This window comes from Mytilus galloprovincialis, chromosome 6 (assembly GCF_965363235.1).
Source record: "Mytilus galloprovincialis chromosome 6, xbMytGall1.hap1.1, whole genome shotgun sequence".
In the NCBI taxonomy this organism is placed as follows: Eukaryota; Metazoa; Mollusca; class Bivalvia; order Mytilida; family Mytilidae; genus Mytilus; species Mytilus galloprovincialis.
The window spans coordinates 52,228,832-52,246,060 of record NC_134843.1 but is presented as its reverse complement, the minus strand read 5'-3'; the positions used below and the strand labels follow the sequence as shown (position 1 = coordinate 52,246,060).

General features: G+C 33.1%; 1 protein-coding gene across 1 annotated transcript; it reads left to right on the top strand.

The window, feature by feature from the left end:
* The first annotated feature begins 4,673 nt into the window (after nt 1–4,673).
* Nucleotides 4,674–16,442, top strand: LOC143079861 (monomeric sarcosine oxidase-like). Its single transcript, XM_076255496.1, has 9 exons — nt 4,674–4,808; nt 8,206–8,275; nt 9,028–9,084; nt 10,148–10,279; nt 10,826–11,039; nt 13,326–13,492; nt 13,865–14,051; nt 15,123–15,256; nt 15,853–16,442. Exons 1-9 carry the CDS (start codon nt 4,715–4,717, stop codon nt 16,031–16,033), a joined length of 1,236 nt encoding a protein of 411 aa, XP_076111611.1. The 5' UTR covers nt 4,674–4,714; the 3' UTR covers nt 16,034–16,442.
* Nucleotides 16,443–17,229: the final 787 nt, after the last annotated feature.

The window sequence follows — 17,229 nt, the reverse complement described above, 5'->3', positions numbered from 1 at the left end:
TAAATGTTAACTTCTATTTCAGGTTTTCGAAGCTTAACAAAAGGTACTTTGATATTCGTCATTGTGTTCAATTTGACTTATTTTCCGTAAGAGATGACCAAGTTGATTATTAACGCCTGAAAATAGCTAAAACCGCATTTTTTATACCGATTTTAGAAATTTTTCAGAATTTATAAACAAAAAATTGAATAACCCAAAACAAAAAAATGTTGTTATTAACTATAGCTATATATTATCTTTTGGATAACGATAAGAAACGCACACTACTTTGTAATACTTGAAATAAAATAAAAACATTTTTCAAAGTGATATGTCTATATGATATTTAAAATTTTGAAATTAAGGAAATTTAATGTTGTAAAGATATATATACTAGGCTAAATTACAAGTTTGTAAGATAATTTATATGTATAATAACAAAATAAGTTAATGGAATAGTTAGCTAACATCATTTTGAAGAAAATAATTACGAGTTTTCTCTATTTGAAACAATATTGCACATTTTCGGACAATTTTAACAGGACGAATTCGAAATTCAAGTTAACGTGACAAAACTGTGTATGCGAACCTCTTGCATTTATTGCCGCCTGATACCTCCGTCGCATTGAACCAATAAGACGTCGAATGAAATCTTGAGGGATGTTGTCCCATTCCCTGGAAAGTGCTATTCGGAGCTGAGCGAGCGTTTCCGGTAGATTTGGGCTATTTCTGAGACGTTGTCCAAGTTAATCCCACAGATGTTCGATTGGCGATAAAGCTGTATTCATTTGCTCGCCATGGCAACTCACGAATGTGATTGCTCTCATAAAAGTGTAACGAAATGTGTGCCACGAGACAACGGGCGTTGTCCTACTGATAAATAGGGACGAAAGATACCAAAGGGACAGTCACACTCATAGATCTAAAAAAAACTGACAACGCCATTGCTAAAAAATTAAAAGACAAACAGACAAATAATAGTACATATTCAAGGCATAACATAGAAAACTAAAGACTAAGCAACACGAACCCCACCAAAAACAGGGGGTAATATCAAGTGCTCCGGAAGGGTAAGCACCCGTCGTGTTGCTCATGGTATTACAAACCCAGTAAATAATCTAATTCCGTAGGTCACATTCGTGGTAAAAAGGGAGTGGATTGTAGTTTCGACATAAGGAACATATCCGATATCATCTGTGAAACGTTATACCATAACGATCAACCAACTCGAGATGGCGTCCGTAAAATTTAAGAAGGGACGATTTCAACTTCACCATTTGGAACTCTTGGTTTATTAGCTTCGAATTTCTTGTAAGATGTAACCCTCTATCAAATATATTATTTTACCTCAACTAAATTCTATGAATCTTATCAATAATGCTTGCTACAACAAAACACAGATTAAGTTTTGGAATTTTGGTGGCGTCACGTTTGCGTTCTAGAAGTATGCCTCTTTACAAATACAAAATTTGTTAAATAATTCGATTCCATTCCAACCAAATGCCCCAGCCAAATTTTATGAAACATTTACACAATGCTTATTACCACAACATTCAAATCAAGTTCGAATTTGGGTAGCATCATTTTTTGGCTGTTCTTAAGTTCTGTCCCTGTATAATGCTATATGCAAGCGGGGTATTTGTGTCCATGAACACATTCCCCATTTATTTGTATTTGTTGCCCCACGATAAATACTTTCTCCCTCATTTTTTATCCTTACTGGTATTCAAAAAAAGATACATGGACAATTGTATTTATGTAGTGACAATTAAAAAAAATAAACAAGTTGCATCTTAATCAACTTTAAAAAAGTTTACTGTAAATGCTTCAACATGTAGTTGTAGTGTGCTCAATTTTTTACTTTTGTCTGCAATTTGAAGATAGCGACCACAAGAGACGCATTTAGACATACATTATCGTACAGGTTGGTAAACAAAGCACGTTCTGCTACAGATTTAAGGCAGTTTTAAGCGTGATATTATATAGCCACCGGTCAATTGTTTAGGATGTCAGTTTTCTATTGTGGGCATAATGTCTCATTAAAATATACATTTGTTTATTCAAAGATGATGAACTTTGATTAAATAACTCAAAGTGAACAACTTCTATAAATGATACAACAAATACAGAAGTGTCTACGTTTGATTAACAAACACATTTAAATCAAGAGTGAGGGTTCAGGGTTCTTAATTTTAGAACAAAAGTAATTTTCCTCAATTAGGTATTACTGATGACATTATGACTTGTTTTAAAAGAAAAAAAAAAATATGTCTCATTTGTAAAAACAACAATTCGGTCTTCAATCCCTTTTCTTTATCAACCCACTTGTATATAAAATATTTGTCATGAACAATACGACGGTTGCAAGTGGCGAGAGAACTGATTCTTCCGATATTGTATCCTGGTTTTAGTAATTCTAAAGACTTGTTTCTCCACTTCTGTGTAGTGTTTTATAGACTTGTGAAAATAAGGAGATTCAGTATAATTGCGAATGAGGTGTCTTTCTGTCAGAGTCAAAACTAATTGCCTTATATTCAATTCAATTCAAATCTTTATTGCCATACAACTACATATTTATAGCATGTGACACAACATAACAAAATGAAAATAAAAAATAACAACAAGATCATTAATATACACAATAAAAGTAAATATTTTAAGAGTCCCCTGTCCTCAGTTCAATAGACTGTTTTAAAAAGGATCATAGCTTATATACCTGAATGTGTGAAATTGGATTGAGTATATACATTTGTATGTTGATCGATTTGGAACCCATATCAATGTTTGTTATATATATAACAGTGAACTGTTCTGTTGCTGATAAGCAGTAAACACGAACTCTGTCACTAATTCGGCAATGTTTACTAAATATTATGAGGGCTTTTTTTTCACATAGTTTGTTGATGTCATGAAATATTTGCAGTATTCATAGTTTACAAGATAGATGCGTTAGATCTTTTATTGTACTGTGTGAAACAGTTAATGTCACTAGATTCAATAAATTGTAACTAAACATTATGTATGTTTTTGGAAAAAGTTGAGAAATGTGTGGTGTTCTATCTCCCCGCACCCTTTACATATGTTATGTTTTCGTGTAATTTTGTTTTCGCATGTAAAATTCAAGATGCCAAGGGAATATTCAAAACTTTTAATTCGAAAAGAAAGTTAACAAGAGGACAGACAAGTCCACACAACACTTAAGTACCACGAACCCAATTAAAACAGTAAGCTTTTTCAAAGGAAAAGGTTTTAGGTAGATCATCGATATATATTTCTTGAGATAGAATTTTATTGTACTTTGCCAAAATGAAGATTTTACTATAATAATGATGTTTTTCAAAAATATGATATAAAGAATGGATCACCGTGCTATTTCCCAAGCTATGAGTCGTTGAAAATTGCCTAAATTTGGTTAGATTGTTCATAAAAAAAACACATTTGTGTGCATCAAAAGAAATATATGAGATAAAATTATGAAATAAATTGTTAGAAGATGGGTTTTATAATATATTTTAAGATAATAAAATTTAAAAAAATGGTGTCTCCGAATTTTTTTTCTTGCTACAAGTAAAAATTAAAAATTTCACTATCAGTCAAATTTAATTTTTTTCTGAAAGAATTTCATTTTTTGTTTTTGTACCTCCCCTTAAATGGCTTATTTGAAGAAAAAAAAACGCAAGATCTTATCTTTGCTTAAATAATTTGATAATACAATTAATCACCATTGTATTAAGATAAACAGCCCTTTTTATATAGATTAGACCGTTGGTTTTCCCGTTTGAATGGTTTTACAAAAGTTATAGTAATTTTGGGGCCCTTTATAGCTTTTTGTTCGGTGTTGTTCCGTGTTGAATGCCGTACGTTGACCTATAATGGTTTACTTTTATAAATTGTTATTTGGATGGAGAGTTGTCTCATTGGCACTCACACCACATCTTCCTATTTCTAGCTATTAAATTGCAAATCTGTTTCAAAATTTGCAGATTTGAGCAAATAAATAGACCGATTTTGTACCGCGATTGTACGATCCAAGATGGCGGTATACCATGAATCTACACAAATGTACTTTAAGTGCACATTGGTTTTTAAAATCCTCTCGTTTTGTTTGAATTTAAGTATGGTACTAAACCAGACTGAAATGCATTTAAATTGGAAAAATTTTCAACACAGCTTTTTGTTGAAATTGTTAGTTGCTGTAAATAAAAACAACAAAAACTGAACACAATAAGTAATTTTGTGACATATAAAAATGAAGTAAAAAACAATGTAAAATTAAATAACCACTTACTTCAAGCCATAGAGACGATCATTCTTTTTGTAATTGAAATCATTTTCAATTTTTGTGTTTGAAAATAACTTTTTGTTTCGAAATGGTTCTTCAAATTTACGGTTTTTAGTGTTTAAGATTAATAAAAGTTCTGTTATGAAAAGTTTAAATCCGAATAGTCATTACCATTGATATTACCATTGATATTACATTTTTCATCATAGACCAATTCAATAACGTACATCCTAACAAATATAAACAGGGTGCATATATATTCAAATCGGGTGTCCTTAATTATCTATTTTTATCTATAATTGCGCTTTCATAATAATTCAGTATATTCATTGAAACGAACGAACGGTTTTGTACAGGTATATTATCATTTAGCCTTGACAATTTTATCTTTAAATAAGTATGTCAGGTTTATTTATCTCGTGAAGTCTGTAAGTAAATAATAGAAATAATATCATGGACGGAAGAAGTTATTTTGAGTACATTGTTGTCGGCTGTGGTGGAGTTGGTAGTGGGACATTATATTGGCTCTCGAAAAAAACCGGTATAGGTACGTTTCTATATATTTTCAATTCAATTTCAAGTAATAGACACTTAAAACATTCATTAAGTATATACATGTATATCACACTATGCATATACCAGTGAAATGCTGAATGTCACATACTGGCATGTAACGAATAAATCGATCTATCATCATATACCTTCGATGTAGGAACCCCAAGGCTTGACTAGGGATAACAAAAACAATGCACCTTTGGCGTTTAGGTCCTGTAGTTAAGCTTGTACATGATGTTCAGATAAGCATGTTCTTATCTCATAGTATATGCAATCACATGCGTTAGAAATTGACGTTACCATGAATTATTACTTAAATTAATAGATATAAGACGATGTGGTATGCGTGCCCATGCGACAGCTCTCCATCCAGGTAACACTTTATAAAAGTAAACCAGTATAGGTCACGGTACGGCATTTAGCATGGAACAATGGCTCACACCGAACAGTTAGCTATAAAGCCCAACCTCCCACCCCACCCCCACCCCTAGTGTAACCATTCCAGAAGACAGGAAACACAATGGTCTAATGTATATAAAAAAGAGAAACGCAAAACCCTTATGAACCACATAAACAGACGATAACCTCTAAACATCTGATTCCAGCAGACTAAGGACAAGTGAAAACAATCGAAGCGGGATTAAAGCTAGTCACATTAAAACGAACTCTTAATTGTAACAAGTTAACTACAGAGTGTGAGATAGGTGTAGATTTTATGGTGCAAGGATACAATTCTACCGTGTCAAAAATGCTCCCATTTTGCTACTGACAGTAAAAATGTCAACCCGTCATGTTGGTCAAAATTATTGAAAGGACATATCTATTGTAGTATTATAAAGTTTTTTTTACTGACCCATTTTTCGAAAAACTATTTCACAACGGGGAGTAGCTAGGTGTCCAGAGATAACAGAATAATGTTTAACCTCTGTGTTTTCAACTGGTATTGATATCAATTGATGTTAAATTTGGGAAAAAAAATTAAGCACTAAGTATAACATGTATAAGGGGTAAATATAATATAAAAAAGCATTCCATTTGGTTCTTGTTTTTATTTGGAGACAAGAGTCATATTAGCAGCTAATGTCCTCTGGATGAAAAAAAAATGTTTCTTGCATTGTGTCTCTTTTTTTTTTTGACAAGAAACTTCTATATAAGCAATCCCTTTTAGAATCGGTTTAAACATTTTTTGTTATTGATGTACATTACAAAAAACCAAATAAGGCAATTTAGTTGCTGTTTGGCGATTATGACGTAAATATTTTGATAATCAGTCATAGTTTTTAATTTATACGCAAGTTCAGGTGATGGCAAGCAATGTTGTATCTCCCGCAGGAAAAGTTTACCTCAGATGAAACTGGGTATAACATCTATGCGTGTTTCGGTACTTGTACATCCTTGGCTTTTATTAGAGCGACCCTGTTGAAGGCAAACCAAACAAATCACTTTAGACGGATTAAACTTATAGTGTAACAGAGGCAGTGGTGTAGCTTGCATGTATGCTCAGATGCACAAGCATCCACATCATTTTGACAAAAAAAAATAGCAGCAGTTTAACTCGGAAGTATCCAAATGTAACAAGGCTGGGATATAAGATTAACGTCCAGTCATTTTCGAAGCAGTATGCCTGGTCTTTCATTTCGGATAATTTAGTTTATGTAAACAAGATAGTTGAATCGCAGAATAGTGTTTCAAGTTTTTGCTCGTAAAAAAAGCGGAGAGGACTGATACGCAGACCCGTGGACATGTTTCATCTGAAATTGAACCTAGTGGAGAGATGCCTTCTCATTTGACTATAGCAACTAACAACTAAAACACCATATCGTTTCTTACGACATAGTAAACGACGTGATAACAAAAATCAATTGTAATAGGCTAGTCCTAGGCTTATGAATTCCCGTTTCTATCTAGGTTCAAATACTAATTTTATTTTCAATCCGTAAAGAACAAAGATCCAATGTTCCCCGCCATGCACATTACATGTCATATTTTATCTATCAAAGGGCAAGGTACAAGGGAATAACTAAAAAGCATTGTTTTTCTTATTTCTTTTTTATTTTCAATATCTTAAGAGAAATAAAAGCTACACAGCAAATGAAATGGGAATTCCATTACAATTTATATTTCAAAGGGTCATAACTGGTTAAAAATATTTGATTACGACTAATTTTCAAATTGTCTAAGACATTGCTTATGATATGAGTTTCACTTAATCTGACAAGAATTGTGCACATGAGAGTGCTAAAAAGACCGGACGATCGGACGCCCGGTATTTTTATGTCTCCTGCAATGCGTTTAGCTTAGTAATCAAAAATGAAAAACCCAAGGTTGTAGACTCATATTCCTGGAAAGAGAAGTCACTTCAGTTCCTATATTCCGAAGTTCCGCTAAATTATACAGAAGTACCGTAGCGGCTGTAATGGGGTCCGTTTTTGATATGTCAAATATAAGATTGGGTGGGAAACTTTATTTATGAATTGAATAATGGTAGTTTCCAGGAAACAATAAAATTTGGTTAAATGTAAATATATGTATTGGTTGGTATTTTGAATTTAAACAAAGATCTCAATAGTGTCGGATTCTGGGGGAGTACATGTGCTTAAATAAAAAAAAATCTGCATAAAAAGGTCCAAAATTTTTTTCGCCTCGCTCCGCTCGGCGAAACATCCACATCATTTCAACTCTGGCTACGCCACTGAGAGGTGATTCCCCCATGGTTTTGTGCACCACGAATTCGGGAATATCTTATCCCTGACAATGTATAAATTAAATATTTGTATGAACCGTGTAAGCCCAGTTATCATAGTAAATATATTTCCTTTTGTCTCCAGCTAAACTGTGTTACTCCACTACGGTGTAATATCCATTAGGGCCAATATGTTTACAACCAAAAAAACATGCATGTCAATATGAAATATGATGTGTATATACATATGCCCATACAAGGGTCTACAAAATGTGGATACCTGTATATTGGCACTTGACAAGGTCATGTTTTTCCCTTACTGTTAATGTCGTGTTTACACTAAACCTATTCGAGGATTGATGTGTACCCGATTGATGTTATCTTCTTGTCTAATGATAGATCATAGGGTGGATGCATACTTTTCAAAAGGGTGTTATTCTAGAAAAAGTCTATAAAAACTGCTGACTGGAGGGATGCATTTTTTTATGTTGATGATTTTCTTTTTAAAAAGATTCCATAGATGGTTCGAAACATGAACCTTTTTTGCCGATGCAAAGGGGGAATACGCCCTCATCAATCTCTTGGATCCGCCACTGGCATAGATTACATATACCAGTAAATATATACAGCAGCGACCATGGACCATCGTTACTTAAAACTGTGTTAAATATTTCTATAATGTATATCTATTGTATGATTTTAATAGATGTTCTGGGTCTTGAACAGTTTGAACTTGGACATCATAATGGAGGTTCACAGGATCACTCAAGGATCATGTAAATATCTTATTGTGAAGGTATCCATTATAAATGTATGAAGATGTGATATGATTGTTAATGAGATAACAATATTCTACCAGAGACCTAAGGATGTAAATATAAGTCACCATACGTCTTCGTATGGCTATCAATAATAGGCAAACTCCATTCCGCATATTTAACCATAAACGGTTACAGAAAGATAAAATGAGAAAAAGAAAATATATAGAAGGAAAACTTCCGAACTGATTATTGAATCTAAAACAAAGCATGGGAACCAGCAACTTCACTAGTTTTTCATTTAATTGAATGCTTTAGTTGTGTTCTTTGTTGTTGTTTTTTTTTGTGTGCCATATGAAATATTGTAAGCACACACTTTTTATTAAAACTAATATTCAACCGATAACTGTTTTACTGGGCATTTGAATTGCTTAAAAAAAGGAAAATTAAATATACTTTCATCATATTAGATAAGAACTCTGACATTGTTAATGAAATCCATCTTTAACTAATATTGGCAGATTGTAATTGTCATATAGTTTGACTTTTGCATGTTGTGAGTGTCTTAGATCTTGAGTATACTTTTGAAAAGTAAATCAAAATCTTTTATACATGTGGTGCGTAAAAATATTTATATAACGCTTTCCCTGGTTAACATGTAATTTCATCAGGAAAACGCAAACCAAAAGTTATTAATCATCAATTTGTTTAGTTTGCAACAGTGATGCGCAATGTAAAATTTCGTGATTTTTCATCATCTTTATTTACAGACGATTAGCTTACCACGATAACAGATATACTAAACTTACACCAGATACCTACAAAGCGTAAGTACTTTATAACCAACAATTGTATGCGCAAAATAGACGTGCATGTTAATATAAGTAATGGAGCAACCGTTTAACTTCAAAGTGAGAGGGGGGCTGGGGTTCTTTGTCACACATTTGTTAAGTTTTTTGACGCGATCAATCGGGCTATTTTTTTTCCAATATTTAACATTAAAACATCGGGTGGTGGGTGGGGGGAAGGGTGAATTTGCATTCATAATAATTTTGTTTGTTATCTACTTGGCCAGCATGGGGGAATGGTGAATTTGCATTCATAATAATTTTGTTTGTTATCTACTTGACCAGCATGGGGGGAAGGGTGAATTGGCATTCATAATAATTTTGTTTGTTATCCACTTGACCAGCATTTGTTTCCTCCATCAAAATCGGGATCAAAATATTTAAAAAAAAAAAAAAAAAAAAAAAAAACATAAGTCTCCCCCGGGAAGTTAATCGGTCGTTCCCTGAGCTGTCAAAAAGGGAAATGGAGTACATTCTATATCTTTTTAGTGTATATTGATAAACATCGGTTTGTTTGATGAACAAAAGGAGGGTCTGGATTGGGTCCTTAGCGTAGTGACTGTCGTTGTTCCATCGGGTCATTTTTTTTTCATAAAAGTAACATTTGTTTTTATATTTATCATGGATTTATTTTTTTATTTTTAATTATTTTAAGGTCAGTATTTCTCAATTCTTTTGGTCCCGCTATTCACCCCCTCCCCCCTCGATTATGATCTCATTATTTCTCTCTTTTAGCCTCTGCACTATTCTTTTGTTTTCTCTATTGTATATCTTTTGGCTCAGCGTTCTGCAGTAATGATCCGTTATTCTCTATTCTAAAATCCCTATCAAGACACTCGTATATCATGGCAATTTGATAGAAAATTTTCAGTCAACAACACGGTTGAAGAGTAAACAAAAAATTAAAGTCAAAACCGTTAATTTCATGACGCAATGTGTATAGAAGAAAACCACGGTGTTGTGTTTTTTTTGGGGGGGAAAGGAGGGATGGGGTGTCAATCTTTTCTCGACTCATTTACCTACTTAATTTTAATTTACAAAGATGGGAAGCAGTAGAGAAGGAATCCGGTCTACAGTTAGTCTACAATACAGGAGGAGTGCAATTTACCAGGAAAGACGAAATGTCTCACGTCATCGACGCTTATGCTAAAGCAATGGCCGAAAATAATATCAGGTATTTTTAACGTTACAAGTAATTGTTTAATATAATATTGGTTTTTTTTTATTTAGATATGCGAATAATTCAAGTGTGAGCATGTGGAGAGAGTATCGAACCTTTAACCTTACTTTTGATACCTTAGTTACATAAACATGTTCGTTGTTATAATCATATAAAAGAAGACTAAGAACCTCTCTGCAAAGACACTACCCAATACATGTATTTATTTCCCGGAGGCTGGATAGCCGAGTCTAAGTAATGAATTACTGTGTCTCTAGACTGTGCGAACTGAGTAAGTGAGTTCGAATCCTGTCGGTCGCAGTTTTGCTCGATTCTAATATCAATAGGTTAGGATTATAAGTGTTCCACCGAAGTTCAGTCCTTCGGACAAGCTTCCTCCCCCAAAAGAAACTGACGACCACAAAGAAATAACACAATAGTCCTGAAAGTGGTGTTAAACTCCAAGTAACAAATGCAATCAAATAACCAAGTGTCTGAGACAAAAAAGTGCTAAATGATGAGATTTTTTAAAGCATATTATTTTAATCTTTATTTTGTCAGTTTTGAAAGACTAACTGGAAGCCAACTGAGAGCTAAATTTCCACAGTTTGAAATAGATGATACTTACGACACAATTTATCAACCAATAGCTGGACTCGTAGACGCAGCTCTTGCAAACTCTGTTCATGTTCAACTTGCTAGAGCCAATGGCGCATCTATTTTAGAACACTGTTCTGTCCAGAAAATTGAAAAGTTGCCTAATGGAAGAGTACTGGTATGTTAATACTAATAACATAAAATTATGTAGTTAGCGATTTGACAATACATGTATATTTATAACATTTGTATGTGTGGCTTTTATTTAGTTAATTTTCAAAAGGTTGATACATTGGAACAATTGTATTTTTGCTGAAGTATTTATATATGTAAAGCTTGAATTGCATTTAGTATCATGTAATGCTATCAAATTAACTGATAAGACCGGATAATCAACTAGTACATTTAAAACGATGCATTTTATTTCAAAGGGAAACCTGCAGGTACCAGAAGTTTTAACGTTTTTATTATCATAGAACTATCTTTAATCCATTTTCTGAACTGCCGAGTTAGAAGTCGGGAAATACATAATAATCTGACTTTAAAACCATAACAATGTTGTTATTTACATTTGTTTATTTGATAATCAGTTAACCAAATTATGATTTAAATTTCATTTTTTCCTTAAAAAAAAACTAAACTGCGAGTTAATTCTAATGAATGCATAGCATATTAGTGCTGAGATTTAATGCCACATATCTTTATCAAAATTCTGAAATGCTGTCATTTTCAACAACATACCCATGACTTATTTTAATAATAATAAAAACTAGAGGCTCTCAAGAGCCTGTGTCGCTCAACTGTTACTGTATATACTGATGTCGGCCATCTTGGTTGGTAGGCGGGGTCATTCGACACTTTTTTTTAAATTAGATACCCTAGTAATGATTGTGGCCATGTTTGGATAAATTTGGCCCATAGTTTTAGAAAAGAAGATTTCAAGTTACAAAAATGACGAAAAGTTGTTCAATATTGACTATAAAGGACAATAACTCCTTAAGGGATTCTCTGACAATTTTGGTCATGTTGACTTATTTGTAGATCTTACTTTGCTGAACATTATTGCTGTTTACAGTTTATCTCTATCTATAATACTATTCAAGATAATAACCAAAAACTGCAAAATTTCCTTAAAATTACCAATTTTATGGCAGCAACCAAACAACGGGTTGTAGGATTCATTTGAAAATTTGTGAGGGAATAGATCTTATTCTGGTGGACATTTAAATCTTAAAAGATTTGCCCTTAATGTCTTAGTTCGAAAGATATTAAGCAAAAACTGCATTTTACCACTATGTTCTAATTTTAGCCATGTCGGCCATTTTGTTTGGTAGTTGGGTCATCGAACATATTTTTAAAACTATATACCACAATTATGATTGTGGCCAAGTTAGTTTAAATTTGGCCCAGTAGTTTCAGAGAAGAAAATTGTTGTACAAGTTACAAAAAATGAAAAAAAAGTTGTTAAAATTGACAATAAAGGGCAAAAACTTCTTAAGGGGTTGACTGACAATTTTGGTCATGTTGACTTATTTGTAGGTCTTTTTTTGCTGAACATTATTGCTATTTACAGTTTATCTCTATCTATAATAGTATTCAAGATAATAACCAAAAACTTCAAAATTTCCTTAAAATTACCAATTCAGGGGCAGTAACCCAACAACCGATTCGTCTGAAAATTTCAGGGCAGATAGATCTTGACCTGATCAACAATTTTACTATGTCAGATTTGCTCTAAATGCTTTGGTTTTAAAGATATAAGCCAAAATATACATTTTACCCCTGTGTTCTATTTTTAGCCATGGCGGCCATCTTGGTTTGATGGCCAGGTCATCGGACACATGTGTTAAACTAAATACCCCAAGGATGATTGTGGCCAAGTTTGGTTAAATTTGGCTCAGTTGTTTTAGAGGAGAAGATTTTTGTAAAAGTTTACGGACGACGGACGCCGGACGACGGACGCCGGACGACGGACGCCGGACGACGGACGCCAAGTGATGAGAAAAGCTCACTTCACCTTTATGGTCAGGTGAGCTAAAGATGATCATGCGATACATGATGACGAAAGTGGGATCATGAAAACATACCGACTTCTCATCAGTGAAAATAATACTACACTTTACTTTGGTGTGGACGAAGAGCTTTTCTTATCTATAGATTTCATCAGAAACCCCTTTACTCAAATAAAAAATAGCCGCCATGAAAAGTCAATAGTGTTCAAAGTTGCATTAATACAACAAATACATATCACTCAATCAACAAAAGATGCTAAATTGCCAGTGATGATTTTTTTTTATTTAAAACAATTATGCATTTGATGTTATCCAGTAGTGTAAGTTTTTAAATTTTCTTATATTTGCTTGAGAAAAAAAATGTAAGTATAATTAAAAGCAGATCCTCTTGTGTTGTAATTAAATCGTATTGTTTTGTATAATTTGTCAAATATATCACTTATACTTTCCAGGTACATACACCAAAAGGAGTATTTCAGTGTCGTCGTCTAATAGTCACTGCTGGTGCTTGGATAAACCATGTTCTTGGATCAATTGGTGTTCATATACCCGTTTATGTTACACAAGAACAAGTCACATATTTTGCTACACCAAATGTAAAGGATTTTACAAAGGCAAAGTAGGTTAAAATTATATTTTATTTTGAATATAAGAGAACATTAATAGGCCGAGATTGCACTGAAGTCTTATGGCCTGTTTGTGGATTCATTGGTTCTATTTGCCGTCAAAGTGTGATCCATGCAGAAAACGCAGTAACATTATAAAAATGTATAAACGTAAGTTCAGTTCTTGTTGTAGATGGAATTAATCAAGAATTGATTAGAAATTGACTTACAAAAACGTTTTTGCATGTATAAATTTAGTGGTGAAATTTATCCTTTTGTTGGCTATCATTAAAATTTTGTTCTCACAACTTATGCTATGTGTATCTTCAATCAGACAGTAGCTGTGCCAATATCCTTTGATCTTGTATTTCCTTATTTATTATAAGGTACCCGATATGGATTTATCACTCACCTAAGTACGACTTTTATGGGATGCCAATGCATGGGAATTCAGGAAGCAAAATTGGGATAGACGCTGGTGGTCCAGTTGTTTCCGTTGACACACGGAATTATGAAGCAGATAAGACAAGAGAACAAGCGTGCATAAAGCATCTGGAGAGAACAATACCAAGGGTAATATTGTCTTCATATACGAGTGTACCTGATGAGACAATTTTATTGGCCTAATGATATTAGGAAAAAAATGTTTGCAAATTTCCCCATAAACTAGTCAATTTATCAGTTATTTATAATATAAGTATAAGGAGATGTGGTATAATTGATAATGAAACAACTATCAATCCAAGTTCAAATGAAGTGAATGTAAGCAATCACAGACGTACGGTCTTTCTTAATGAGAAAAATCTATAACATATAGTCGGCTTTAAGGGTCAAAAGGGCCCGACATGACAAAAAAGATAAGAATTTGATAAAGAAAACGAACTGACTAATTTAAAACAAATCAATTTATGATAAACAAATATGACAAGCACGAAACAACGGGCCCTTGATTTCGGATAGGAGCATAAAGAATGTAGCAGGGTGAAACATGGTTCTATGCGCTTAACCCTCCCTTTACATTAATTACATAAGTTAGTGGCGATACAGTACAGGACCAAACTATAAAAATCAGTTACAAATGGCTTAAGTATCAGACCGATACAAATCAGAATTATATTTAACCAAAAACACAGACCGGACGTGGCAGGGTATACATACATCTCTAACCACAAAAGATACATATAGTACAGATCTGAGAGTGCTCGCAGTTTCTGACAACTAGTTCAAAGCCATTAACCACTTATTATAGAAATTATTTATCTAAGACTAAAGTAATATATCAACCAGTCTACATCTGACATCCAATCGATTTAGTGCAGAGACATCATATTAACAGCAATAGAAAAACATGATCCTGTGCGATGCAAAAATATAGATATCGACATATTTAAGTACCATGGAAGTTAAAATGAATATATGAACTCATGAACTAGAAGCACAATAATGCGTAAATATAAAGAAAAAGACAACCCCAATGTATCGTATCAAATACTTCAACTGTGGAAAAAGCTTTTGGACAGTATCATGTTCGTAATTACATATTACGAAGAGCACATTAAGTATATTTATGATTCGAAAAGAAGAATTTATTGTAATTTTCAAATTGAAATTGTTAGATCTTTATAAATGAATCAATATTTGTAGTCCCTAGGACCTATAATGTACACTAAGACATGTCTCTACACTATGACACCGGACCGCCATTTTGTTGTGGATGATTGTTCTAAGAATGGATGGGATAATGTGATCGTCTGCTGTGGAGCTGGTCATGCGTTTAAGTGCGTGGTATACTATGTGTTTTGTAGAATTATTAGAATAAGAAGGAAAATATGGACATTTATAAGGGGAAAAAGAATCGTTATTTTCCTTGCATAAAAACACAACAGGTCGTTAAATATATTTATTAAGAGTAATATTGCGCAGTAATACAATATCAAGATTATAAAGGCTGATAAATGAAACAAAGTTACAGGATGGTCTTGCATTGTGAAAAGACCATAGACAAATTTTGAATATTAAGAGATTGTTCTATTATTACAACACATGCTATTAACCTCGGTAATATTTCATCATTTTTCAGTACTTTTTTTTAACCCTTACGACGTATCGGGGGAGGTTTGTGCACATGGAAAAAATACTAGTTTAACATCACCATATTTTGCGCAGGTGCACGGCTATCTGAATCATCCGTGCTTTTAGTTATTGTTTTGTTATTTTGTTCTTTTATGTTTATATTTTAGTTTGAAGGAGTCAATTGTTGATCATTGATGTTGTTATTTTGCAGTCCAATATTTCGTTCATTTAATTGCCTCAGTGATATAAACGGACCCTATGGAAAGTGTACACTTCATATTATTTGATGTATTTTTTTCAGATTTGCCAGTCTTTTAGGAAAAATACTAAGTGAAATGGCAATAGATGGCAAAACCAAGTATGATATTTCAAAGTTTAATATTGACAGAGAAGCGATCACAAACCCTGACTGGACACCAACATTATACATGGGCACTGGAGGAAAGGTTCCGACGAAGCAGAGTTCAACTTCTAAACTTTAATAGATTTAACTGTGTATTCGATGAAAAACGAAATATAAATGACCTTTATCATTTTTATTTTTTCCTAGATATTTGTTACAAGCAATAAAATAAAAGGGTACTAGTACAAGAAATAAGCTTCAATGACGTTTTGAAATTAGTCAATGGTAAAAGCATTAACGGCTTAACCTATAACAAACAACACGCTTTAAACAACAAGTATTGTTTCTTATGCATTGTATTTAAATTGGAACCGACATTAAACGCTTCAACCCAACAAAAATTTCAAAGACTTACCAAACATTCTAATTTCAGTAAAGCTATAAACTATAATGTGAACATACCAACGAACGTTGTCTTTGTAGTTATAAATGAACGTGTAAATGTGTATCTAACTGAATTAAAACAAACTGTCAAGGCAGTTTAAGTATACAGTCCTTTGCAATTATTTAAAAATATTTCGTCATGAAGACATTGTAAATAACTTGACAATTCAGTGTATCTTACGATCATATCGAGTGTATATTTTTAACAGTTTATTTGTGAAAACTGGTATTTTGTAAAATCTTTGAAATGGTTACCACATTGTTAAATCACTAGCCGTTTAACATGTTTCAGTTCTTTTGTAAAATTACTGTTCGGTGTGAGCCAAGGCTACGTGTTTATGACCGTACTTTTACTTATTGTGGTTTAGTTAAAAAAAAATTGATGTCTCATTGGCACTCATACCACATCTTTCTACATCTAATTAGTGTCTTTTGCTGTTGGGGTCAGTCGTACCTGGCCAGGTTAACTTTATGTTTTTGTTAAATGCATTTCTATTTGTATCCTGACGAATCAAGTTTTTTCCAACACATTTTTAAAGTTTGCTCTTATGTTCTGCTGTTTCATCACTATCCCAGGTTAGGGGAGAGTTGTGATCCCGTTTACATGTTTAACCACGCAACATTCCGTATGTATGTGCCTGTCACAAGTCTTTTTTCCCCCTTTTTAAGGGTCCAAATGATTAATTTGCTAAATTCGAAATGCATGTATTACCAATGTTATTTCAAATGATCGGGCGGAGCTTAAGTTTTAATTAGAATTTCTCACTGCATTGAAGACCTGTTGGTGACTTTCTGCTGTTGTCTTCTCTATGGTCGGGTTTGTTGTCTCTTTGACACATTCCCCATTTCCATTCTCAATTTTATGCCTATAAAACGATAGTATGATTATGT